Below are 26,560 nucleotides of genomic sequence, written 5' to 3' on the forward strand. Positions count from 1 at the left end.
GAAGCAGATTTAAGCCACCAAGCCTTGTCTCCCTGAGCGGCAGCGGAGTAGGTTGAAAATTGTAGATCTTATCTCCCTAAGCAGTAGTGGAGCAGATCGAAGACGGCAAATCTTATCTTTCCAAGATAGTGGGAAACAAATTTAAGCCACCAAGCCTTGTCTCCCTGAGCAGCAGCGGAGAAGGTTAAAGATTGTAAATCTTATCTCCCTAAATAGTAGTGGAGCAGATCAAAGACGGCAAATCTTATCTTTCCAAGATAGTGGGAAGCAGATTTAAGCCACTAAGCCTTATCTCCCTGAGCAGCAGCGGAGTAGGTTGAAGATGGCAAATCTTATCTCCCTGAAGTTGCAGTGGAGTAGATTAAAGTTGATAATCCTATCTCCTTGAAGTTGCAGTGGAGCGGATTAAAACCTTGGATCTTATCTCTCTGAACTTGCAGAGAGCAGATCGCATCTAGTCTTATCTCCCTGAAGTTGCAGTGGAGCAAACTAAGTAAACAAGTGTTATCCTCCAGAAGTTGCAGTGAGGCAGACTGAATGAACAAATCCTATCTCCCTAAAGATGTAGTGGAATTGGTTTAGAATGATGGGTCTTATCTCTCTGAAGTTGCAGAGAGCAGATCACATCTAGTCTTATCTCCCTGAAGTTGCAGAGGAGTAGATTGAAGCACTAGTTCTTATACCTCTAAAGATGCAGTAGGAAGGGACGAGGCTTTTTGAAGAAGAAAAGTACCAAGGTCCAGCATGTCTGGGCAAAATCGGGAATTTTTAAAATCTTCGCTCCGTTCTCGTTACACGACAACGAGCAAAGAGGGGCAGCTATAATACCCGATTTTTGCCCCGGGTACAAATAATAAACGGGCCTAAATAAAAAATAGTCCGATTACAAAATGGGCCACAAGGCCCAAACCAAAACAAACAGAGGCCCAAGATAGAGGCCCAAGACAGATGATGAAACCCTAGGGTTTCTAATCTTCAACAGCGCCGCAATCATGTCCTCCATGCAAGCCGAGTCTTCACAATCTTTACCTGCAAACACAAGAAAGGAAAGAAAATCAAATTGAATCAAATCAAATCAAGCAGATTTCTTGTTTCTATTTGTTGTTTTATTTTCATTCGCCTATAAGAGGACGTCGAATACACTGTAATAAGGATCCCGAATCCGAAATCAATAAAAATAAAGAAGTATTTTCACAACAAACAAAGAGAGTAAATCGGAATCAAAGGTTGATATACATTTTCGTTTTACTATTTATTTTCTTTTTTTATTGTTTTATTATATACTGATATAAAAGGAGATAAAAGGTAAATAGACTCACCATGATTCGCTTCTGAAACGCCGCAAGCGGTTGAGGTAACCGTCTCCGAGGATAGACGATCGGGAGCTGAAGAGTTTCTCAAAGTTTGGGGCTTTTCCGGCCATATTTCAAGAGATTTGAACCTAGATTTGGGGTTTAAAGGGTTGGAAGGGCTGAGAAGGATTTTTCCTTTTTCTACCACCGCATGACAATGGCCGCACGGTGGTTTGACCGTGGATGACCTGGGCTACCGGGGGGGGAGAGTTTTTTTGGAGTTTTCAGAAGTTTTTTTTTAAGAGAATGAAAAATGAATTTTTTTGAAAGGTTTTTGGCTTAAATAGCCAAATAAAACGACGCCGTTTTGGGCACTGGTCGACCCAAATCCGACTCGACCCAACCCAGAATCCGTGTGTTTTTATGCGAAGGGGTAATTTGCGCTTTTAGCCCCTCCGCCTTTTAGTGTCTTTACAATTAAGTTTTTTTTTATTTTAAATTCGCCTTTTTAATTTACTTTTAATTACTATTTGGTCCAATTTGAACGGCGCAGTTTTAAAGGAGAAGGGAAACTTCCCTTCCAGCCCCTTTGAATTATTAGCGTGTTCAATAGGGTCCTTTAATCTTCAAATATTTGCAAATTCGCCCCAGATTTTTATTTACAGTTCAAATTAATCCTTTTTCATTTTCTTTATTTTTTATTAATTAGTTTTTTTTTATTTTCATATTTAATTATTTTTAAAAATATATGTATATATATTTTTACATACATAATTATTTTTGTAGTATAATATAATTATTTTTATTTTATTTTTATTCATATGTTTTTTTATAATCTATATATGTATATATTCATTACTTATATATGTGCCCACACGCATATAATTTTAAAAAAAACAAATATTTATTTATTTATATATATGTATTTATTTATTTATTATTTAGTTTTTTAAATGCTCAAATATATATATTTTTAAACACCTATTTTATAATATATATATGTTTATATGTTTTTCTTTATTTTCATAAATATATTATGTATTGTATATATATATATATATAAATTCTATAACCCAAAATTTCTTTGCAAATTATATGTATATTTTAATCTTCATAATTCCCATGTGTATATTATATGTCTTCGATCTTTATTTATTTTGTTTACTTTCCTCATTCGTGGTATAATTGTGTTTACATTTAATATTTTGCATGTCATGGATTATTGTTTTTTTATTTCGTTTATGTATTTGTTTATATTATTTGAGTTAATTATATCTAAATGGTATGTATAAATACTCTTGATGTAAAAAGAGCTTAAATCAATGTATCGGTTTTATCTATTGTTCAAAGTTCGTCTATTGAGTTCTAAGTTTCATTTTGTGATTGTCAAAATTTATTTTCTTTTCATTATATATTTTAGTATTTTCTTTTATATTTTCTTTTCATTATATATTTTAGTATTTTCTTTTATCTTTCCATGTTTTCACTCAACCAATCACATTCTTAGCGTGATTAGATTGCGGAATTCAATAGAGGCAAAAAGCGAAAGAGTTGTATTAGAATTACTAAAAATATCGAGAGAGTTTGACATTAAAATTCTAATATGAGATCTCTAAGTTTATCAAGTTAAGTGAACATTAGTGAAACTGTAGGGTTGTATATGCAAATAACCGAAAGAAATTAGAAGCCTTAGCTAAATCATATTGAAGTAACATGCAAGTTTTGGATGTATTTTAACACGCAAATTACGTATACATGATTCAAACACCAAAGCATCATTTATATGTTATATAAAATAAGCTTGTGCCTTATCTTCAATTTTATATTGCCACAAATCCCATCTTTCCATCCACCACGAATCCCATCATCATGCATGTTTTGGATGTATTTCAACATGTGTTCTATGCTCTCTTGGTGGCTTTGGCAAAAAGGGAGATTCAATCCTCTATGATTAAGGTGCGTAGGTGCTGGTAAAACTTCATGTGTGCATTTCCACATGAAAATTTTAGCTTTGGAGGCAGCTTGCTTTTCCTTTTCTTATCTGCATGTTGAGCATGTTGGGTTAATGTGCTTCTTCCTGTTACCAATTTCATAAACACTTGTTAGTGTCAACGCTCCGTATTATGTTATAATATGTTTATTTTTTTAAATTAAACCAAATATATATTATAAAATTTTATAAATTTAAATCTTCTATTGTGTGGGAGAGTGCCTCTTATTTTGATCAAACAATACACCTCGTCCCGGTGAGCAACAAGGCTTCGTCCCGATGACATATCAAGCCACGTCACGACGTGTAGTCCAAATTTTTTGACGTTTTTTCCCAATTAAATTTTATTTTAGTATCCCACTTAAATTCTGATTATCCTAGCGTTCTTGTAGTCATATATGCTACGAATTTCAACCTATTTAGTTACTTCAGGTTTTACAACAACAAAAATATTTAGATTGAGAGAATTTTGTTCTTTGTTTCAAAAGATTTTTCTTGCGGAGCTTCCGGTTTTCTTTTAATTCTCTCCATTTTTTATACTTTCCTTTATTATAGTAAAATTTCCTTTTGCCTGTAGCTCTTTATCCTTATTTGAGGAGTTTTCACGTTAAATTTTGTGTGCTCGATCTTTTCAATTCTATTTAATTTACTTGTTCGTTGCATACAGAGGTTAATTTCCAATATATTGAAATATGTGAAAACTAATTTTTTACGCGGTTCATCACACTAGTATTGTATATTTAATTATTTCTTAAAATTTTCATAAATTTTATAACGTTTCACTAAAAATATGGTTATGAAATTAAGACATAATAATATATAAGTTTAATTAAAAACATGATAATTGATATTAGATTGAATTTGAATAAATAATATTTTAAAATATAATTTTATATATAATTTCTAACTTAATTTTAATTGTTAATTATTGAATGTAAATTGTTGATTAAATTTAAATATTGTAATTACTAATGAATTTATTGCAACACTATTTATATTTTTAAATATCTATTTCAATCTTATTAGTGTATGCAACTGCTGCAATTAAAACTCATTCTGCCTATCCAACCGCAATTCTATGCCCATATGCAACTTTAATTGCATTAATTAATGAAATTTAATTATAATAAAACCCATTCTGCAATTTTATGCCTATATGCAACCATTTTTATTGTAATCACTACAACAAAATAGGCCAACGATGACATTTTTTTACTTAGGACGACGTAGAAAAAGTTGGCATAGACTATCTCGACGATTCCAAAAACATCGTTGTTAGGACCGTTGGTATAGGTACCACAATGCTTTGGAAAAAGCGTTGGCATAATTCAACATAGGTCGTCGACCTTTATTGAAAGGTTGGCAAAGATCTAGTCAATGCCAACCTTTAAAAAAGGTTGGGATAGGAGGAAATAAGTGACCCAAAAAAGGTCGGAATAAAGCATTCATATACCTACTTTTAAAGAGTTGGGATAGACCACTCTATACCAACCTTAAAAAGGTTGAGATTGACTCGTCTAAGGCAACTTTAAACAGGTTAGGATAAGCCTTACCTGTGCCAACACCTTACATAGTTGGTTCAGGTCCCATTTTTTTACGACTTTTTTTCCCGACTTTTGGAGAGCCTATTTTGGTGAAATATAAGCAAATTTGTATGTGTTGAGTTTGGATAAGTTTAACTAACATAAACTAATCATATTAATACAAAATTACCACTGAATAATGAACTTATTAGTTTATATATAAAATCCTAATAGAAGCAGGCAACACGTTGACAACATGGTATTAGTTTGTTGTCCATTACATCACTTGGTAATTTGCATTCAGTGAATGTGTTGCCAACATGTTGTCTACCTGTTTCCAATGACATCAAAAAATTCTGGGACAATTGCATTCATCAACTGCTATAACATATATCATATGCAGCAAGCCTCATTCATCATCATCCGAACTAAATGCCACATCATCAGGCCTTCTAGTTTAAAATTCAACTACATTAACAAGTGCTAAAGTAACAATGTAATTTTTCTATTTAAATGAGTTAGATGAGAAACAACATGAACACATGGGAAGAATATTTCAGTATTAGCCAAAGAATCATAAATTGAAGCTAAATCAACAATTTTCATCAGTATATCCATTAATTATTGGTTGAGAAAACAATGAAGACATCAAATAAGAACCTAACGTTCAGTTACAACACAGACAAATAGCCAAATAACAACAATCAATCTATATTAAACCATCAGGAAGCTTATTGACAATCTAGTTCTATTAGTAAGTATTTCACTTACTCGATGTCCCGTTTACCATACAATCGTTGAGGAGAGCCTTATACTTCTTCTCACGAGCATCCATCATAAGCCTTCTTCAACAACCCGTTTCGTCGCTTAGAGAAGGTGACTTTCCCTAAAAGGATGCATTCATTTTTAAGGCTTCCCACTTTCAATTGTCTTGCAACATATTAATATACAGTAAAGGGTTTGGTCTGCAGTTGTTTATAACATGATTAATACCTTGTATTGAAAATCGTTTTTCGAACATAGCTGCGATGTTTAGTTCTGCAACAAATTCAGTTATGGACCCAATGATGAAAAGTCTACCATCGACATTTAAGTAGACAAGGTTTCTTTGGAGGTAGGCTGCTCCAACACAATCCAGAACAACATCAACACATGCCATTAATGGTGGAAGACAAAATTTCTCTTCTTTTCAATGTTAAAAACCTCTAACAAAGTCGATTTTAAACACAAACCCTAAAAGCTTAAAACAACAAAAAAAATACTCACCAAAAATTAAGAAGAAAAAATACTTCAAATGGTTCTGGTTGAGCTCATATATATAAAGGAAAATTGTGTATAGATATTCAATGGAAATTATATTTTAAGGAAAATCCAGATAGATTTTCCAATGGAATTCACAAATTAAGAATATACTACAGTCAATAGAACAAAAAATTTATGGTTAAAGGAAGAAGAAAGGAATAATCAAAGTTGTAAAAATGGCAACAAATGAACAAAAAAAATTCAAAAAGCCCTAAAAGGATTAACAGAACAAAAAAAAAAGAACTTACCTGATGAAACAAGTACAACCCAGAGAAAACAGGTGAGAAACAGCCCACAAGGAAATGAATAAACCCAGAGAATGATAAAGAACAGAAGAAGACTAAAGAAGGAAGGAGGGTTTGATACTTTAATTTAGAGGGTCGAGGGGTTTGATTTTGGGAGAAGAAATGAAATAGGACCAAAAGGGTTTTGGGGTAGGTGAAAAATAATAATATAATTTTAATTTATTAAAATAATATATTCGATTTATTTAAGTTATTCAAATTTGAAAATTCAACTCGATTCGAATTTAAAATTCAAAAAAATTTCGAGTTGATTCATTTAACTCGAATAACTTGAATCAAACAACTCAAAATTTAAACTTTTTTTTCGATTTTTTCGAATCGAATCGAACACCGTTTTTGTTTTGTTTGTTTTAGACATAGTCAGATTGGATTTCCATTTTTAAAAGCCGAAAATATTGAATGGAAATTCAGTTTGACTGTATGTTTTTAAGTGTAATTTATTTATTTTAAAGTTTTAAAATTTATTTTAATTTTTAATAATAATTATATATAATAGTAAAATACATGACATTTTTTAAACATGGAAATATCATTTTATTACAAAAAATGTGGAAATAATTTGAAATCATACCGGTAAATGAAAAGACACGTCACCTGTAATTTTCGCCTTATTTCCCCCAGAGAAGAGGAAGAACAAATCAGTTCATTTGATATCTTTCTTTCGAGCTTGTCTTCTTTATGTTACTAACTAACAATGGAGTTGCAGATATCCTTATTCCAGGTCCTCATCACCTTCTTCCTGGTTTTGTTTATGGCAGCAATCACTAGTATAAGGAAATCTAAAGCTAGGAATTTAACTCAAGGGTTGATTCCAGGGCCACGGAAATTACCTTTGATCGGAAATCTGCACCAGCTCGCCGGTCCTGGTCTACCCCATCACACCCTACGTGACTTGGCTACGAAATATGGCGCCATCATGCACCTGCAACTCGGTCAAATTTCCACTGTCGTCGTTTCTTCTGCAGAAATGGCTAAAGAGATTATGAAAACCCATGATATTGTCTTTGCTAATAGGCCTGTTCTCGCTTCGGCTAAGATTCTAACTTACGGGTGCACTGATATTGCCTTTACACCATATGGAAACTATTGGAGAAATCTGCGAAAAATTTGCACATCGGAGCTTCTGAATGCGACTCGGGTCGCTTCCTTCCAATCCATAAGAGAAGAGGAAGTGCTGAATCTCGTCGAAACCATAAAACCAAATGAAGGATCGGCTGTGAATCTGAGCCACAAAGTCTTTTCACTGAGTTATGGCATAACAGCGAGGGCAGCCTTTGGCAAGAAATGCAAAGATCAAGAAGCCTTCATATCAGTTGTTACAGAGGAAACCAAGGTGAATTCTGGTTTCCTTGTTTCCGAATTTTTTCCTTCCTTAAATTCCTGGATACTGTTTTGGGTCTAAAGCATAAAGTTGAAAAGATTCATGGAGAAGCTGACATGATACTTGGGAATATTGTTAACGATCACAAAGAAAGTAGAGCAAAAGGCAGAAGTAAAGATGAAAACAAGGAAAATCTGGTTGATGTTCTTTTAAGGATTCAGGAGGATGGTGAATTTCCCTTGACTGACAACAACGTCAAAGCCGTCATCTTAGTGCCATTTTCTTTTATTACATTGACCTGGATTTTGGTAGTTGTTCACAAATTTTAATGGCCATGATGTTATTTATTATGTTGTTTTAGGACATTTTCAGTGGCGGAAGTGAGACATCAGCAGGAGCTGTAGAGTGGGCATTGTCGGAAATGATTAAAAACCCAAGAGTTATGACAAAAGCACAAGAAGAGGTAAGGCAGGTATTCCAAGGCAAAGGAAATGTAGATGAAACAGGCATTCATCAACTTAAATATCTCAAGTGTGTTATAAAAGAAACCTTAAGACTGCACCCTGTTATACCTTTATTGATTCCAAGAGAAAGTATGAAGAATTGTGTGGTTAATGGATTTGAAATACCTGCAAAGACCAGAGTCATTGTGAATGCATGGGCAATCGGGAGAGATCCTAATCATTGGGTTGAGCCTGAAAGGTTTGTCAACAGTTCAGTTGATTTCATAGGGACAAATTTCGAGTTCATCCCATTTGGGGCAGGAAGGAGGGTATGTCCAGGCATATTATTTGCTCTGCCAACTGTAGAGCTCCCGCTTGCTCAACTGTTGTTCCATTTTGATTGGAAGCTACCAAGGGGAATGAAGCAGGAAGATATAGACATGACTGAGGTGTTTGGTGTAACTGTGAGAAGGAAAAATGATCTTGTCCTAGTTCCAAGTCTTTACCGTGCTTCCACTACTGTTGCCTAGAGGCAGGAACAACCTTAGCTTATGCTGCATTATTCTATTAGGTTGGGATTGAATCTCAAGTTTGTTGGTTTGCTTATATATGTATTGTTATTTAGCCTAATAGCCCACCACTTTATTATATTTGTGTTTATAGCCGACGCTATCAGTGTTCATGCTTCTTGTGCATGGTAAATGTAACTGTAAGGGCCAATTTCGTCCGGCCATCAGAGGCGGTGGTCTCTGTTGCCGATGACCGACGGTCACAGCGAAGACCCACTGTCCCTATGACTGATCTAGGGGTATTGAGAGAAAATAAAAACGAAGGAAGTTAAAAAAAAAAAAAAGAACAGAGCACAAATAATTTTTTTTTCAGATTTTTTAAAACTTAAATAGGGTGTGTGACACGACGGCGTTTTGACTTGGTCTCAGAAGTCCCAAAAAGACGTCATTTCGATATAACCCGAAGACTCGACCCGGATCCCCTCAGGATCTGCGTGCTTTTTTAAGGATGAGATAATTTCTGCCTAGGTCCTTCCACTTTTAGGCACTTTTAATATTGTCTTGAATTTGATTCTTTTTTCTTTCTAAATTCCACCATTTAATTTAATTTTTTTTAATTTTTGGTCCTCTTACCGTTGACCCTTTGGGGAGTGACACGTGTATAGAGGATTAGGATAATTGTCCTTTTAATCCCTACATTTTAATTTATTTTAATTTATCCTTTTTTGTTTTTCTTGTCATTTATACTTTCAGTTTCATTTAGTCTCAATTTAGTCTTTTATTTATTTAATTCACCCCTTTATTTTCTGCTTTTTAATTTTCAGCACTTTTAATTTATCAATATTTACATTTTGCCCCTTTAAACTATGCAATTTTTATTTTCATCCTTGAGTGGTTATATTTTTAAATTTTGTCATTAAATATGGTGTTAATTTTGTCATGGTTATAATTACTATTATTAATATCATGTTATTATTATCGTCATTGACTATTTTACCCTCATTACTATTACTACAATCATTTTATTCTTTTATTATAATATTATTTCATTTGTATCTATGTAGCTATTTTATTTTATTGTATATTATGCTTACATACACTTGTTTATTTTGTACCACGCTCAAATAAGTTAATCGCATGTAGCATTAGTGTAGCATCGGTTTTCGCGCAATGCATAAGTAGTCTTTAAAACCGAGGCAATGTTCTTTATCTAGGGGACTCGAGAAGTTGTGCCCCTAATTCACTTGGGTATGACATTTTCCTTGAACCAATGTATTTGAGCATCCTTATTAAGATCAAAATTTATAAGGTTTAAATAATAATTAGACGACAAATACTCTTTATTCTTGAGGATTCATGATGTTGTGCCCCTAACTTACGGGACACGAGCCTTATTCTTAGTTGACTCGAAATATAAGAGGTGGCATTTTAAATTCTTCTCAAATTTTCAATTTTCGACACTAGGACATCAAGTAATCAACTAGGTACCAATTTTGGACATTATGAGGGTGTTAATCCTTCCTCATACGTAATCGACTCCCGAACCTACTTCTTGGATTTTGTAGACCGAAAATCACAGTTTTAGTAATTTTACTATTTTATTAAAATGATTAAATTTCGAGGTGATCCAAACACACATTGATAAAAAGCATTGGGGTGACTCTGTCTTCGTTTTAAAATAAAGGTTTCGACAATAACATTATTATTTCTAGATTTGTTTAATGTTGGTAGCAGTATTTGTGTTGTGCTCGTATTTTCCTTTTATATTTGTTATTCTGTGAAAGCAGAAGGAGGGTTGGTGGAGGGAGTTTATTTTTGTGGATCATTGAACAGCAGAAAGAATTTGATGATTTTATTCATTTCAATACATACAGGGGATTAATTCGTGTTTCCAACAGTTCTATGTTAATCGCTCGGTCTTTCCTCCTCTCCGTTACCACCCTATAGTTTCTTTCCCCTTTTTTGCCTTTAACGTGCTTAAATCGTGGAATTGAATAAAAGAATTGTAGATCAGAATTGAGTACTGAAATATGAAGTCAGCTGCTAATTTTTTTAAATAGGTTATTATCATATATGTTCCTTTTTTGTATAATGTTTGGGCGCATTTGAATCCGTGTCCTCCTACACTTGTATTAATGCCTAAATCAATCGAATTAAGACTCAGTCCGTAAAGCTAAATCATTTTTATTTTGGGATAATAAGTGATAATATCACAAATTCAAAAATTTTAAATTTAATGTGATTTAAATAATATTTAAATTTGAATATTTTTGTTGAGACAGATTTTAAGTAGTGGCTGGACCAATGTCAACTGATTGGTACTATTTACTTAGAAAACTTGCCATCTTTAAATTAACAAATTTTAACACTATAACTCTTGTGGATACTTTGGATGACAGTCCATCCTTAATATCTAAATGACAGATAGCAACATATCTTAGAGATTGATTTAAATTTGAATAAAAGGAATCAACTTCTCAAGTTTGATGGATCAGACCGAATTGAAGACTTATCTAGGAGCCATTTTGAACGTATTACTTATGCATATTATCATGCTAGTTTCAAGGAAAGATTGATTGTAATTGATATGATATACTAGCATGTCTAAATTACTTATATATTGTTGAGACTTGTATAAGTTGTACGCTAAATTAAGAGCACTTTATTTTGTTCATTTTTCAAGGGGGGAAATTTAGAGGTGGTGTATGTTAGAGGTTAAAATCACTTGTTGTACAATGTGTTTACATAATGAATATTTTTGCCTTGTTCTTTTTCAGTGCTTGAAGCAGTTGAAACTAATCTTAATACTGCTTGTTTTTTCCCTACGAATATCAATTTTGGACTCAACAAAGTGAGACCTATTGCGAGTAAAGGAGGTTCCTGATGAGTGAACAAAAACATAAAGATGATGGGTGAATGTTAGTGATTTAGCAACGTGACTCGACAGAGGCAATTGTGTTAGTTAGCTGGCTTGTTATAATTAGTTTGAGTTAATTATATCTGAAATGGTATGTGTAAATACTCTTGATGTAAAAAGAGCTTAAATCAATGTATCAGTTTTTATCTATTGTTCAAAGTTCGTCTACTGAGTTCTAAGTTTCATTTTGTGATTGTCAAAATTTATTTTCTTTTCACTATATATTTTAGTCTTTTCTTTTATCTTTCCATGTTTTCACTCAACCAATCACATTCTTAGCGTGATTAGATTGTGGAATTCAATAGAGGCAAAAAGCGAAAGAGTTGTATTAGAATTACTAAAACTATCGAGAGAGTTTGACATTAAAATTCTAATATTAGATCTCTAAGTTTATCAAGTTAAGTGATATATACTTAAGAACATTAATGAAACTGTAGGGTTGTATATGCAAATAACCGAAAGAAATTAGAAGCCTTAGCTAAATCATATTTAAGTAACATGCAAGTTTTGGATGTATTTTAACATGCAAATTACGTATACATGATTCAAACACCAAAGCATCATTTATATGTTATATAAAATAAGCTTATGCCTTATCTTCAATTTTATATTGCCACAAATCCCATCATCATGCATGTTTTGGATGTATTTCAACATGTGTTCTATGCTCTCTTGGTGGCTTTGGCAAAAAGGGAGATTCAATCCTCTATGATTAAGGTGGGTAGGTGCTGGTAAAACTTCATATGTGCATTTCCACATGAAAATTTTAGCTTTGGAGGCAGCTTGCTTTTCCTTTTCTTATCTACATGTTGAGCATGTTGGGTTAATGTGCTTCTTCCTGTTACCAATTTCATAAACACTTGTTAGTGTCAACGCTCCGTATTATGTTATAATATGTTTATTTTTTAAATTAAACCAAATATATATTATAAAATTTTATAAATTTAAATCTTCTATTGTGTGGGAGAGTGCCTCTTATTTTGATCAAACAGTACACCTCGTCCCGATGAGCAACAAGGCTTCGTCCCGATGACATATCAAGCCACGTCACCACGTGTAGTCTAAATTTTTTGACTTTTTTTCCCAGTTAAATTTTGTTTTAGTATCCCACTTAAATTCTGATTATCCTAGCGTTCTTGTAGTCATATATGCTACGAATTTCAACCTATTTAGTTACTTCAGGTTTTACAACAACAAAATATTTAGATTGAGAGAATTTTGTTCTTTGTTTCAAAAGATTTTTCTTGCGGAGCTTCCGGTTTTCTTTTAATTCTCTCCATTTTTATACTTTCCTTTATTATAGTGAAATCTCTTTTTGCCTGTAGTTCTTTATCCTTATTTGAGGAGTTTTTCACGTTAAATTTTGCATGTTCGATCTTTTCAATTCTATTTAATTTACTTGTTCGTTGCATACAGAGGTTAATTTCCAATATATTGAAATATGTGAAAACTAATTTTTTACCCTGTTCATCACACTAGTATTGTATATTTAATTATTTCTTAAAATTTTCATAAATTTTATAACGTTTCACTAAAAATATGGTTATGAAATTAAGACATAATAATATATAAGTTTAATTAAAAACATGATAATTGATATTAGATTGAATTTGAATAAATAATATTTTAAAATATAATTCTATATATAATTTCTAACTTAATTTTAATTGTTAATTATTGAATGTAAATTGTTGATTAAATTTAAATATTGTAATTACTAATGAATTTATTGCAACACTATTTATATTTTTAAATATCTATTTCAATCTTATTAGTGTATGCAACTGCTGCAATTAAAACTCATTCTGCCTATCCAACCACAATTCTATGCCCATATGCAACTTTAATTGCATTAATTAATGAAATTTAATTATAGTAAAACCCATTCTGCAATTTTATGCCTATATGCAACCATTTTTATTGTAATCACTACAACAAAATATGCCAACGATGACATTTTTTTTACCTAGGAAGACGTAGAAAAAGTTGGCATAGATTATCTCGACGATTCCAAAAACATCGTTGTTAGCACCATTGGTATAGGTACCGCAACACTTTGGAAAAAGCGTTGACATAATTCAACATAGGTCGTCGACCTTTATTGAAAGGTTGTCAAAGATGTAGTCAATGCCAACCTTTAAAAAAGGTTGGGATAGGAAGAAATAAGTGACCCAAAAAAGGTCGAAATAAAGCATTCATATACCTACTTTTAAAGAGTTCGGATAGACCACTCTATGCCAACCTTAAAAAGGTTGAGATTGACTCGTCTAAGGCACCTTTAAACAGGTTGGGATAGGCCTTACATGCGCCAACACCTTACATAGTTGGTTCAGGTCCCATGTTTTTTACGACTTTTTTTTCCGACTTTTGAAGAGCCTATTTTGGTGGAATATAAGCAAATTTGTGTGTTGAGTTTGGATAAGTTTGAGACGATATTAATTGAATAGTTAACTAAAATAAACTAATCATATTAATACAAAATTACCATTGAATAATAAACTTATTAGTTTATAAACAAAATCCTAATAGAAGCAGTCAACACGTTGACAACATGGTATTAGTTTGTTGTCCATTACATCACTTGGTAATTGCATTCAGTGAATATGTTGCCAACATGTTGTCTACCTGTTTCCACTGACATCAAAACATTCTGGGACAATTGCATTCATCAACTGCTATAACATATATATACATGCATAATATGCAGCAGGCCTTATTCATCATTGTACAAACCCAAAATTTGCCCAGCCCATATACAAATAATAAAACCAAATTTAAACTAAAACCAAAATAAATGAAACAGGCCCAAATTGCCAAACCCAAAAATAGGCCCAACGACCTAAAACCTAACCCTAGCCCAAGAGAAAAGAAAAACAGAACCCTAGGCAGCAGACAAGTTTAGCCACCGCACCCCAACGACAACCTCCGCGAACGCCGCCTTCCCCGTACGTGCCGCCACGTTCGTACCTGTAAAAGGACTAGGAGAGCCCAACAACAACACAAACAGTGTAAAAGTAGAGAAAATAGGAAATTTTGGGCAATAAAAGTCCCCGAATTTATGTATTTCAACACACACGAATGAATCAAAGAAAAGTGGGAAAAAATCAATTCAAGTATAGATCTTTTTCAAAGGTAGTTGTTTTCTCGGCCTATTTGTTTTTTTTTTCTTTTATTTTGAAAGAAAACAAAAACGAATAAGATAAAAATCATACCTTTTTCGTGGTGGAGGTGTCGATTCCAATGAAAATTGGTGTTTTTAAGTCGGGGAGTCGAAAAAATCTAAAAAAAAAGTTTTTTTATTTTACGGCCACCGCGAACTGCGGTGCCGGTGACCGACGACCGACGGCCGCCACGACGGTCCTGCGACCCAGGCTGGCCGGATGCTAGAAGGTTGAGAAAGAGTTGAGAGGGGGTTGAGAGGTTTTTGAAGTTTTTTTTAAAAAAGCAAAGGCTGAAATGAAGGTTTTAAAAAATTTTGGGCTTAAATACCCATATCAAAACCGCGCCGTTTTGAGTTTTATGTTCAGAGGCCAAAACGACGCCGTTTTGACCTTTTTTCCCCTCTGACCCGCGCGGTGACCCGACCTGGGGAGGATCCGCGCGTTTTGTCTCAAGGGTATATGTGCGCATTAAGTCCTTTTGTTTTTAGCTTGTTCCAATTTAATATTTTTTCGTTTTTTAAATTTTGTTACTTAATTTCACTTTGTTTTTAATTTGGTCCATTGACCATTAAAGGAGACTGACTTTTGGCCCTTTTATATACACTATTTTCTTTCTATTAATTAAATGTTCTTCTTCTTCTTATTTTTATTTTTATTTTTATATACACTATCTTCTTTCTATTAATTAAATATTTTTCTTACATAATACTACTACATAATATTATTATATATACATACATATTTCATATTAAATATTTTCATTATACATACATGCATACATGCATGCATGCATACATGCATGCATGCATACATGCATGCATGCATACATACATACATACATACATACATACATACATACATACATTCCGTATTAGCAACTCCTCTGTCTAATCTTTCTTGTATGTTCATCTCTGATAAATTTCCTCTTTCCCAAGTGAACCAGCTACCTTCGTAGCCCATATCGTACAAATGACATTCCTCAAGTGTTCTTCAAAACAATTCCATCCTCCTCTCATCTCTGGACAATTCTCCTTTCTTTTCAAAACCATACATAATTTCATTGAAATCTCCATCAACAAACCATGGGAAATCCACATTAGTAGCCAAACTTTTCAGAACATCCCATGAATCATTTCTATCCTGCACATATGGGGATCCATCGAAACCTGTAAATCTCTATTTGCGTCATTTTTCCTTATCATCTATGAACACATCAATGTGTCTTTTAAAGAAACTACTCGGCGTAATATCAACATCAATTCCCCATGCTAAGCACAATCATCCTCTCGTACCTTCTGATTCGACTTCAATGCCATTCGTATAACCACATCTTCTACGAGCTCGTTCCATCTGCTGACTACCAAGTTTTGTATATTAATTGAATAGTTAACTAACATAAACTAATCATATTAATACAAAATTACCACTGAATAATGAACTTATTAGTTTATATACAAAATCCTAATAGAAGCAGTCAACATGTTGACAACATGGTATTAGTTTGTGTCCATTACAACACTTGGTAATTGCATTCAGTGAATGTGTTGCCAACATGTTGTCTACCTATTTCCAATGGCATCAAAAAATTCTGGGCCAATTGCATTCATCAACTGCTATAATATATATATATACATACATAATATGCAGCAGACCTCATTCATCATCATCCGAACTAAATGCCTCATCATCAGGCCTTCTAGTTTAAAATTCAACTACATTAACAAGTGCAAAAATAACAATGTAATTTTTCTATTTAAATGAGTTAGATGAGAAACAACATGAACACATGGGAAGAATATTTCAGTAATAGCCAAAGAATCATAACTTGAAGCTAAATGAACAATTTTCATCAGTATATCCATTAATTATTGGTTGAGAAAACAATGAAGACATCAATTGAGAAGCTAACGTTCAGTTACAACACAAACAAATAGTCAAATAACAACAATCAATCTATATTAAACCATCAGGAAACTTATTGACAATCTAGTTCTATTAGTAAGTATTTCACTTACTCGATGTCCCATTTACCATACAATCGTTGAGGAGAGTCTTATACTTCTTCTCACGAGCATCCATCATAAGCCTTCTTCAACAACCTGTTTCGTCGCTTAGAGAAGGTGACTTTCCCTAAAAGGATGCATTCATTTTTAAGGCTTCCCACTTTCAATTGTCTTTGCAACATATTAATATACAGTAAAGGGTTTGGTCTGCAGTTGTTTATAACATGATTAATACCTTGGATTGAAAATCATTTTTCGAACATGGCTGCGATGTTTAGTTCTGCAACAAATTCAGTTATGGACCCAATGATGAAAAGTCTATCATCGACGTTTAAGTAGACAAGGTTTCTTTGGAGGTAGGCTGCTCCAACACAATCCAAAATAACATCAACACATGCCATTAATGGTGGAAGACAAAATTTCTCTTCTTTTCAATGTTAAAAACCTCTAACAAAGTCGATTTTAAACACAAACCCTAAAAGCTTAAAACAACAAAAAAAAATACTCACCAAAAATTAAGAAGAAAAAAATATTTCGAATGGTTCTAGTTGAGCTCATATATATAAAGGAAAATTGTGTATAGATATTCAATGGAAATTATATTTTAAGGAAAATCCAGAGATTTTCCAATGGAATTCACAAATTAAGAATGTACTACAGTCAATAAAAGAAAAAAAATTATGGTTCAAGGAAGAAGAAAGGAATAATCAAAGTTGTAAAAATGGAAAAAAAATGAACAAAAAGAGTTCAAAAAGCCCTAAAAGGATTAACAGAACAAAAAAAAAGAACTTACCTGATGAAACAAGTATAATCCAGAGAAAACAGGTGAGAAACAACCCACAAGGAAATGAATAAACCCAGAGAATGATAAAGAACAGAAGAAGACTGAAGAAGGAAGGAGGGTTTGACACTTTGATTTAGGGATTTTGATTTAGGAATGGGTTTGATTTTGGGAGAAGAAATGATACAGGATTTGATCTGGGGAAAATGGTGGGCAGGCAGGGGAAAATAAAAGCCAAAAGGGTTCTGGACTTCTGGGGGAGATGAAAAATAATAATATAATTTTAATTATTAAAATAATATATTCGATTTATTTGAGTTATTCGAATTTAAAAATTCAACTTGATTCGAACTCAAAATTTAAAAAATTTTGAGTTGATTCAATTAACTCGAATAACTCGATTCAAACAACTCGAAATTTGAACTTTTTTTTTCAATTTTTTCGAATCTAACCGAATTAAATTTTACTCACACCTATTGGTGATTGTGTCATTTTGGAAGGGCATTTTTGAAAATATTAAATTAAGATTTTAATCATTTATTATGAGTAAATTTGAAATTTAATCTTTGTATTTTAATTTGATATGATTTTTTTTTCATTTTATAATATTCTTAATTAATTTAAATGATGAACATTGTTAATTAATTTATTAAAAAACAAAGAAGCAAAGATTCAATTAAAGAATCGATTTAATAAATAAAACTAACAAGCAATCGATTCAAAGAAGCAAAGAATCGATTTAAAACAACAATAATGATTATTAATCAATTTGATATTGATAGTAAGTTAATTTTGTGCTTTTAATGCATCTATTTTTGGCTAATTTTTAATAGAATACTACTAAACTTGTGGTTTCTTACTTAAATCTTATCAGGGATGAAATTGGAGTGCCGAAATTTGAAATCAAGCAAAATTGGCTAAATTGAAACGAAAAACAAAAATAAAGGCCAAATTGAAGAGTTGCAAAATTAGTGATTGATTAAAAATCAGATTTAGAAATTGTCAAACTCTATATATAGAAAAAAAAAAGTGATTTTTGTTGACATAATCTTAGAGGAATCATGCTAAATTTGGCACATAAAAAATATATAAATAGCATGTATTGGTGGCTTGGAAAAACCCACTTGATTTTACACTTGAAATTGAATTGAATATAATTTTTCCTTTATTTTTCCCACGTTTGTAGCATTGGCAACGCTTACTGCCATTTTCTTTGGTGTAATTACTCCTTAAGTCTATCCCTTTTTTTCCTACTTATTACCATTTCATTTAAATTCATTCCCACAATCCATCAAGCATGATTAATTTCATGCTCAACTAAAACCTCATTTAACTTTAGTCTGGTTATCATTCCTATCAAAATTCGTGAGATATGAACCCACACTAAAACCTTTCAACACGGTATTCATTATCTATCCGGTATATGGAATAGTTACAATCGTCTTTTAAAGTTAATGCAATTTCAATTCAAAAAGCGCACATTGGGTTGGAGTTGTTTGGCGTACAGTTGGGAAAACGAGTCGGTCGTTTGCGAGTTCGAGTTCCAGCGAACAAATTGGTTTGTCCAGGTGGGTAAGGGCTTGTTGGACCTCCGTCAAGAGAGATAGTGATCAGATTTAAACGAACTACGTGGTTGAGGCCGTTGATTCGAGTTGGGCTTTTCTAGATCGCAAGACTGCCGAGATCTTAAATCGCGAACACAAGTTACGTGATTAGATAATCGGTAAGTGTTGGTTTGCAAGTCATACCAGAACCAACTGCATAAGGAAGAGTTGGCAATTAGGGCGTCCTTGATTGCTATAACCAACTTATTGTTAAGAGAAAGGAAATCTATTTTCAATGATCGATTCGAGTTCGGAGTGTACTGAGGCTAAGGCTAAGCATTCACACATTGATTTACCGACTTAATTTAAATTACTCAATTTTATTTTCACAAATATCATTCTATTAATATTTCATTTCATTTTATTTTTCTTTATCAACTAAACTCCCCCTTATTTATTTTTCAACTTTGCACGTACAGGTCATGGGCACAATAGCTGCCTAGACTCAGGAATTCGGTCACATAAATAGGAAAATTAGGAATTTCAGGCATGCATATCCCAACCCTTATACAAAGAGTTGGCCAAAACATATGTCGGTAAGTCTATCTCAACACTTAGAAAATTGTCGGCCCAAAAGTGCCGACTTAAGGTTATTTTATTGTACCTAATTAAAGATATTTGACTTTCAATTTAATTACAATAAAAATTTCATTTCAAACTCTTCAATTCCTTAAACTTTTAATCTTCATATATGTACAATGTTTTTAGAGAATAAAAATATCTTTTATATTAAGTAAAGTACCCAAATTTATCAATTCAATTTCTTTTTCTTTTAGGGAATAATTACGTCACTATCTTTTTTCTTGTTTCTAGTTTGTCCTTTCGTTTGATCCTGCTGGCCTCTTATTTATTTTACAATTAATTAATCTTGTTATTATTATCATTAAATGTTATATTTCCCAAGTCTATATATGTTTTGCTTATGCATTTGCCTTGTCTTCATCTCCTCCTCTCCTTTTTTCATTTTTTAGTTTTTCGAATCAAGTCACAATGTTGAATAAGTTAATGTTGGTCGCTTCAAGAACAAGAAGCAAGCGACAAAAGCGTTGTGTGATGATAGTAGCAAGTAGAGGAAGAAGACATTGCCAGTAGAGGAGGTGCGGTTATGTTGGAAAAATTACATTTTATGGGAACTTTAAGGCATATTCTTAATAGGTAAAGGTGGGGAGTTGAATTATAAAATTATGGTTTCATATTCTACTCCATGAGACCTTTACAACGATATATTATATGCTCAAAATGGTTGAATGATGAATGAGAAATTGATGCTCAAAGTAAGCTACTTGGAAATATTTGTTGAGGAAAAGTAAAAGCTTAGATCCCACATTGGTTAAACACCAAGTGTGAAATATGTATATGTATATATATATATATATATATATATATGGGAACCCTCTTAAAAAGAAATTGAATGATTAAGTTTGGAACCCTACCTTACGTGCAGGGAGTGCAAGTCCAAATCTATCGGGGTAAGGGGCACCCGCACGAGGTGGGCGACGTGAAATGTTCGGACTAGTCAAGCCCAAGATATTTTAGTCCAACATGAAATTATTTTTCCTTAGCAGACATGATTTTTTTTATAAAAGGAAACTAATCTTATTTTATTTGATTCCAATCAATTTAATTTAATTTTTAATCAAATTGATTTGTTGACTCCTTTAATGGCAGATTTTGTGAAACTTTTCAAAAATTCCACCATACTAAATGCCTATAAAAGGCTATGAATTCTGAAGAATTTTTTTACACTCATCCTCTCTTACACCGAATTTATTTTGCTCTCAAAATTCTTCTTTTCCTCTCCTATTTTCTAACGTTCCAGTGATAGAAAAAGGCAACGTTTGTTCGTTGATCGTTGCAGAGGTGTTTTTGCTTTGACCATTGTGTTGTTGTATCCTGGGAGATATTCGACCAATGTTTCTCTAAGTACTGTAGGAGCAGCCAAATTTGCCTTAAGGAAACTATGTTTAACAAGCCTCAACATTTAGTAAATCTCTATTTTTCTTTTCTATTTCAACTTTTTGTTACGATTTTTATTGATTTGCGTATTTGAAATTTTAAATGTAAATTATTTTATTTATTTTTTATTTTTATATATAAATAGTTATTTATTTATATTTATATATTTTGTTCGCTAACGTATTTTGTCTAACAGCGGCAACAAATATGGCAATGTTGCAGTCTTCCATCAATGATAAAGTGTCTTTGACTTTTTTTTAAAAACGGTCACCGATCCTAACAACCAGAGCATGCCGACAAAAAAAAATCAAAAACCACACTAGTGTCGGCAATGAGAATGCCAACCCCAAAAAAGAAAAAATCAATTTCTTTTGAAAATTTGAACCAATGCCATCAACGTGAACGTCAACACCAAAAAAGAAAAAAAAATTAAATTTGAACCTGTGCTGGCAACGTGAACACCGACACCTATTAAAATATATTTTTTAAATCTCGGAATATCAATATTTTTAAAGTGTATTTGAAAAACACATATTGGTGCCTGTGAACATAGTGTCGCCACAAAAAAAAATATTTTTTATAGACCAAACAATCATTACGAGATGATGGAAGATGGTGCCAGCGATGAGATGGCCGACACCAACATACACAGTAAAAACCAAATCATTTTTATATAAAATTTTGTATCTGGGCCACTTTCATAAATAATCAATTTATTTGAATCGGTTTTGGATGAAAAAAAAAAACCCTCAAATGGGAGATTGTAGGCTTTGTAGTTGAGTTATTTGGTGAAGATTTTGAAGAGATTATGATTTGAGTACCGAGTCCAAGTGAGAGAGTAAGGGATCCAAGGCACCGAGAGCGTCTTTTCTTAGGTATTGCTTTATTTAATGCTTGATTCTGTTATTAATTTTTGGGAGTTTTGTACTTTTCTTTGGTGCTTGTACCTTTATTAATAAAATTTTATTTGTTGAGAAAAATAGGTTATTAGGGGAAAAACAGAAAAGAGGGAAATATTAATGTCATCTGAATAATGGAAAACTTCTAATTTATAAAATTTTAAATTAATAATAATAAAATTTTATTTTAATCCTCTAAAATAATAAAATCTTAATTTATTTTTTAAAAGATTAAAAAATATAAACTATTAAAATAATAAAATTATATTTTACTATTATAATTTAATATTCTGAACTTCATATGTATATGAATATATAATTCACTGTCTGCCAAGATCTGAAATTAATGTAACTCTTGAAAACATCAAAAAAATGTATAAGATAAAGCGATGATGCATGGCACCCCCACCAAACGTGGTTGTCCAGTGCAGCAAATGCTCGTCTTATTATTATCACTAGTATGGTTGTTTTACGCTTCGCGATCAGTTATTTATTTGTTTGTTTTACTTTTATAATCGGATGGATGGTCTAATTCATCAGATTACTAGTTGTACAGTTTTATTAAATAAATTATAAAATCAAAAATCAAAAATCGATTCAATAGATTTTTATCCTATCAATTTGCAAGTAAATAGGTCTAATGTCCTCTTCAATCAGTCCGATCCGGTTCAAACAACCATGACTCTAAGTCTCTACACTTCATACATTTGGAATTTAATCCCTCTACTTTTTAAATTTAAAAATTCATTTTTAAATTATATATAACAATATAATAATTTAGTTGAAAAGTTAACGATATTAACTATTTAAACTAATTAATGATATTATAAAAAATATAGAGAGCAACTTATGTTAGAATTAAAATATAAAGATTAAATTTCAAATTTATTTATATCAAACGGACTAAAATTGAAAATTATCTATTTTATAAAATGCAAAAGGAAATAAAAATAACATGGTAGGCGTATGAGGTAGTGCAACCCGGTAAAGTTGCCATCACTTTAATAAAATTAAAATTGGGCTATTGAAAATTAATTTGATTAATTGAATAAATTAAATAAATCATATTTATTTTATAAATAGAAAATAAATATTTGATTGGATTAAATTATAAAATGTAGAGTTAAAAATTTATGAAGTACTACAAAAGAGACTTAAAATTTGGAAGCACATATAAATATTATTTGTGTTATCCTTATTCAAATTCTTCTAACTAGTAGAACCATTTACCTGGTTTTAACCCAAGTTTCATATATTATTCTGTAAAAAAATAATGAGAATTTATTTTTAAGAATAAATTTTATTTTTGCAAATAACAATTTCTATCGGTTTCTATTTGACTGAAAGTGATTATATCGTTTCAAGTTATATGTTTGATTCGTATTGTTTGAGTCCATACTTAAAGAAATTCGGTTTGGGAATGATACAAATCCATCACGCGCAAAACACAAAGTAATTTTTGGGGAAATTAAAAAATTTTTAAAAAAATCCATTAAAGAAACAAATAAACTTTAAAAAATTGAACAAAAAAAGTGAGAGCCCAGTTATTGTTGTCGGCTATTAATTCTTATCTTATTCATAAATTATTATTAAATTGTATTAGTAGCCGAGCAAAGTCAAGTAAAGTTTGAGGTTCATTAAGAAAAGAAAAGAAAAATCACTTCTTTCAATTTCTTTCTTTGGAAACTCGGCTTCTTTAAGCTATTACCACTAATGGAGTTCCAGATATCCTTATTCCAGCTCCTCATCAGCTTCCTCCTGTTTTTGTTTATGGTAATCACAAGTGTAAGGAGATCAAAAGCTAAGAATTTCACTCAAAAGTTGATTCCAGGGCCATGGAAATTACCATTGATAGGAAATCTGCACCAGCTCGCCGCTTCTGGTCTACCCCATCGCACCTTACGTGACTTGGCTACGAAACATGGTGACTTCATGCATCTGCAACTCGGTCAAGTTTCCACCGTGGTCGTTTCTTCTCCAGAAATGGCTAAAGAGATTATGAAAACACATGATATCGTCTTTGCTAATAGGCCTTTTCTCGTTGTGGCCAAGATGACAACTTATGAGTGCACTGATATTGCCTTTGCACCATATGGAACCTATTGGAGAAATCTGCGGAAAATTTGCACATCGGAGCTTCTGAGTGCAGCTCGGGTCGCTTCCTTCCGATCCATAAGAGAAGAGGAAGTGTTGAATCTTGTCGAAACCATAAAATCAAATGAAGGGTTGGCTGTGAATCTGACCGAGAAAGTTTTTTCAACGAGTTATGCAATAACAGCGAGGGCAGCCTTTGGCAAGAAATGCAAAGATCAAGAAGCTTTCATATCCGTTGTTGCTGAGGAAAGCAAGGTGAACTCGGGCTTCTTTGTTTCCGAATTTTTTCCTTCACTTAAATTCTTGGATGTTGTTTCTGGTCTAAAGCATAGAGTTGAAAAGATTCATGGAGAAACTGACAGGATAGTTGGGAACATTGTTAATGATCACAAACAAAGTAGAGCAAAAGGCAGAAGTGAAGATGAAGACCAGGAAGATTTGGTTGATGTTCTTTTAAGGCTTCAGGAGGATGGCGAATTTCCCTTAACTGACAACAACATCAAAGCTATCCTCTTTGTAAGTCGATTTCCTTTCACTACATTGACTTGGAATTTGGTAGTTGTTCACAAATGTTAATGGCCATAATGTTATTTATTACATTGTTTTAGGACGTTTTCAGTGGCGGAAGTGAGACATCAGCAACAGCCGTAGAATGGGCAATGTCGGAAATGATTAAAAACCCAAGAGTTATGACAAAAGCACAAGCAGAGGTAAGGCAGGTGTTTGAAGGCAAAGGAAATGTGGATGAAACAGGCGTTCATCAACTTAAATATCTCAAGTGTGTTATAAAAGAAACCTTAAGACTGCACCCTGTTATACCTTTATTGATTCCAAGAGAAAGTAGCAAGAATTGTGTGGTTAATGGATTTGAAATACCTGCAAAGACCAGAGTCATTGTGAATGCATGGGCAATCGGGAGAGATCCTAATCATTGGGTTGAGCCTGAAAAGTTTGAGCCTGAAAGGTTTGTCAACAGTTCAGTTGATTTCATAGCGACAAATTTCGAGTTCATCCCATTTGGGGCAGGAAGGAGGATATGTCCAGGCATATTATTCGCCCTGCCAAATGTAGAGCTGCCACTTGCCCAACTGTTGTTCCATTTTGATTGGAAATTGCCGGGGGGAATGAAGCAAGAAGATATGGACATGACTGAGAAGTTCGGCGTATCTATGAAGAGGGAAAATGATCTTGTCCTAGTTCCGAGTCCTTACCATGCTTCCATTACAATTGCCTAGAGGCACACCCTTATGCTGCATACTTCTATGAGCTTATAATATGTATTTGTATATTTGTGTGGTGCTTGTAACTCTTTTTATGTTCACATTGTGTCGTGTGTATATATTTTCTCTAAGAGCTGGATGTGACTTGGGACATTATTTTCTGCATCGTTGAACAATTTGATGATTTCAATGTTATTGATTTCAGTTTCACACTATTCTTATTTCCAGTAGTTGTATGTTAATAGGTTGGTGTTTCCTATAATGTGGTTAAGTCGCGGAATTTAATAAAAAATTTATTATAAAATTGCTAAATTAAAGGCTCACTAACCTATAAAGTTGATAAAAAGAAAATAAGTAGAGATTACATAATCTAGTTCAATCCCCCAAATAGGGACACTTCAAAAATTCGCAATCCATGGCTTCCCCATGTGCCAGTTTAATCAGACTATCGGTCTCTTGATTGTCCTTCTAAAAATATGTGAAATATTTCAATGCTCAAACTGTGATAGCAACTGGAGAATCCTCCTTATCAATGCTGAGTTAGATCCTCCCATAGGTCTCGTCTAGATAGCCTTAGCTATCTTAATGCTATCTGCTATATATTTGGATGATAAATTAGAATGCCTAAATCATCCAAAATTTTAATTATTATTTTTAATTTGCTATGATAATTGATAGCACCATTCGAATCTTCACATATTCAAAAAAATTTAGATTTAACCCCAAAAAAATTGAATTATTTTAATTAGTTATACTGTAATAAGATTTTAATTTGACATGTTTAATTTTTAACTCGAACAATTTTACTTAATTTGAAAAAAATTCAAATCGAGTTAAAATAATAAAATATGACTCGTTAACTCGAAAATTTTTCATTCGATCCGATTAAATACTCACTCTTAAGAAAAAATATTTGATAAATTATCAAATAAAATTTTAAACTCTAAAGTTAGGGTTTACAAGTATGGTATATATATAAAAAAAAAAAAAAGAGTCAACTTGTGTTTCGTTGGAAACCTACCAAGGAAGCTAGTCTCCCACCGCTTCCTTCAATTGGAAACCTACCAAGGAACCTAATTTGTAGTGCTGTCATTTGACCCTTTTACCAAAATAGCTCAAAAAAATATTATATTTACAAAAATAACTTGTGTTTAAAAACAATCACCTAAAATGAATGGTGCCTAATCATTGTGTTAGACTTAAAAAAATTATTTTTTTGAGTTTTGACCTGTCAATGGCC

The 26,560-nt window shown here is 32.4% G+C and overlaps 2 protein-coding genes and 2 long non-coding RNA genes across 4 annotated transcripts; 2 read left to right on the plus strand and 2 right to left on the minus strand.

Annotated features, from left to right (window-relative positions):
- Positions 1–5,386: 5,386 nt before the first annotated feature.
- LOC105766264 (uncharacterized) lies at positions 5,387–6,541 on the minus strand. The gene is made up of 3 exons (XR_008196429.1): positions 6,356–6,541; positions 5,799–5,924; positions 5,387–5,691 (listed from the first exon to the last, which is right to left on the minus strand). It is a non-coding gene; the product is annotated as an uncharacterized LOC105766264 (long non-coding RNA).
- A 487-nt stretch (positions 6,542–7,028) lies between these two features.
- Positions 7,029–9,418, plus strand: LOC105766266 (desmethyl-deoxy-podophyllotoxin synthase). Its single transcript, XM_012585654.2, is given in 3 exon segments — positions 7,029–7,779; positions 7,782–8,005; positions 8,095–9,418. Coding segments are annotated over 3 exon segments (1,509 nt in total). The 5' UTR covers positions 7,029–7,106; the 3' UTR covers positions 8,707–9,418.
- A 7,170-nt stretch (positions 9,419–16,588) lies between these two features.
- LOC105766270 (uncharacterized) lies at positions 16,589–17,801 on the minus strand. Its single transcript, XR_001125123.2, has 2 exons — positions 17,560–17,801; positions 16,589–17,127 (listed from the first exon to the last, which is right to left on the minus strand). It is a non-coding gene; the product is annotated as an uncharacterized LOC105766270 (long non-coding RNA).
- A 5,800-nt stretch (positions 17,802–23,601) lies between these two features.
- LOC105766268 (cytochrome P450 71D10) lies at positions 23,602–25,535 on the plus strand. The gene is made up of 2 exons (XM_012585655.2): positions 23,602–24,616; positions 24,709–25,535. The coding sequence occupies exons 1-2, from the start codon at positions 23,720–23,722 to the stop codon at positions 25,333–25,335; spliced, it is 1,524 nt and encodes a 507-aa protein (XP_012441109.2). The 5' UTR covers positions 23,602–23,719; the 3' UTR covers positions 25,336–25,535.
- Positions 25,536–26,560: the final 1,025 nt, after the last annotated feature.

Source organism: Gossypium raimondii, chromosome 5 (genome assembly GCF_025698545.1).
Source record: "Gossypium raimondii isolate GPD5lz chromosome 5, ASM2569854v1, whole genome shotgun sequence".
Taxonomy (NCBI): Eukaryota; Viridiplantae; Streptophyta; class Magnoliopsida; order Malvales; family Malvaceae; genus Gossypium; species Gossypium raimondii.

Bases quoted from the DNA above. Each gene is read 5' to 3' on its own strand.
- LOC105766268 (XM_012585655.2), top strand. From the start codon at position 23,720: ATGGAGTTCCAGATATCCTTATTCCAGCTCCTCATCAGCTTCCTCCTG. The intron at 24,617-24,708 runs GTAAGTCGATTT...ACATTGTTTTAG, and splicing joins ACATCAAAGCTATCCTCTTT to GACGTTTTCAGTGGCGGAAG.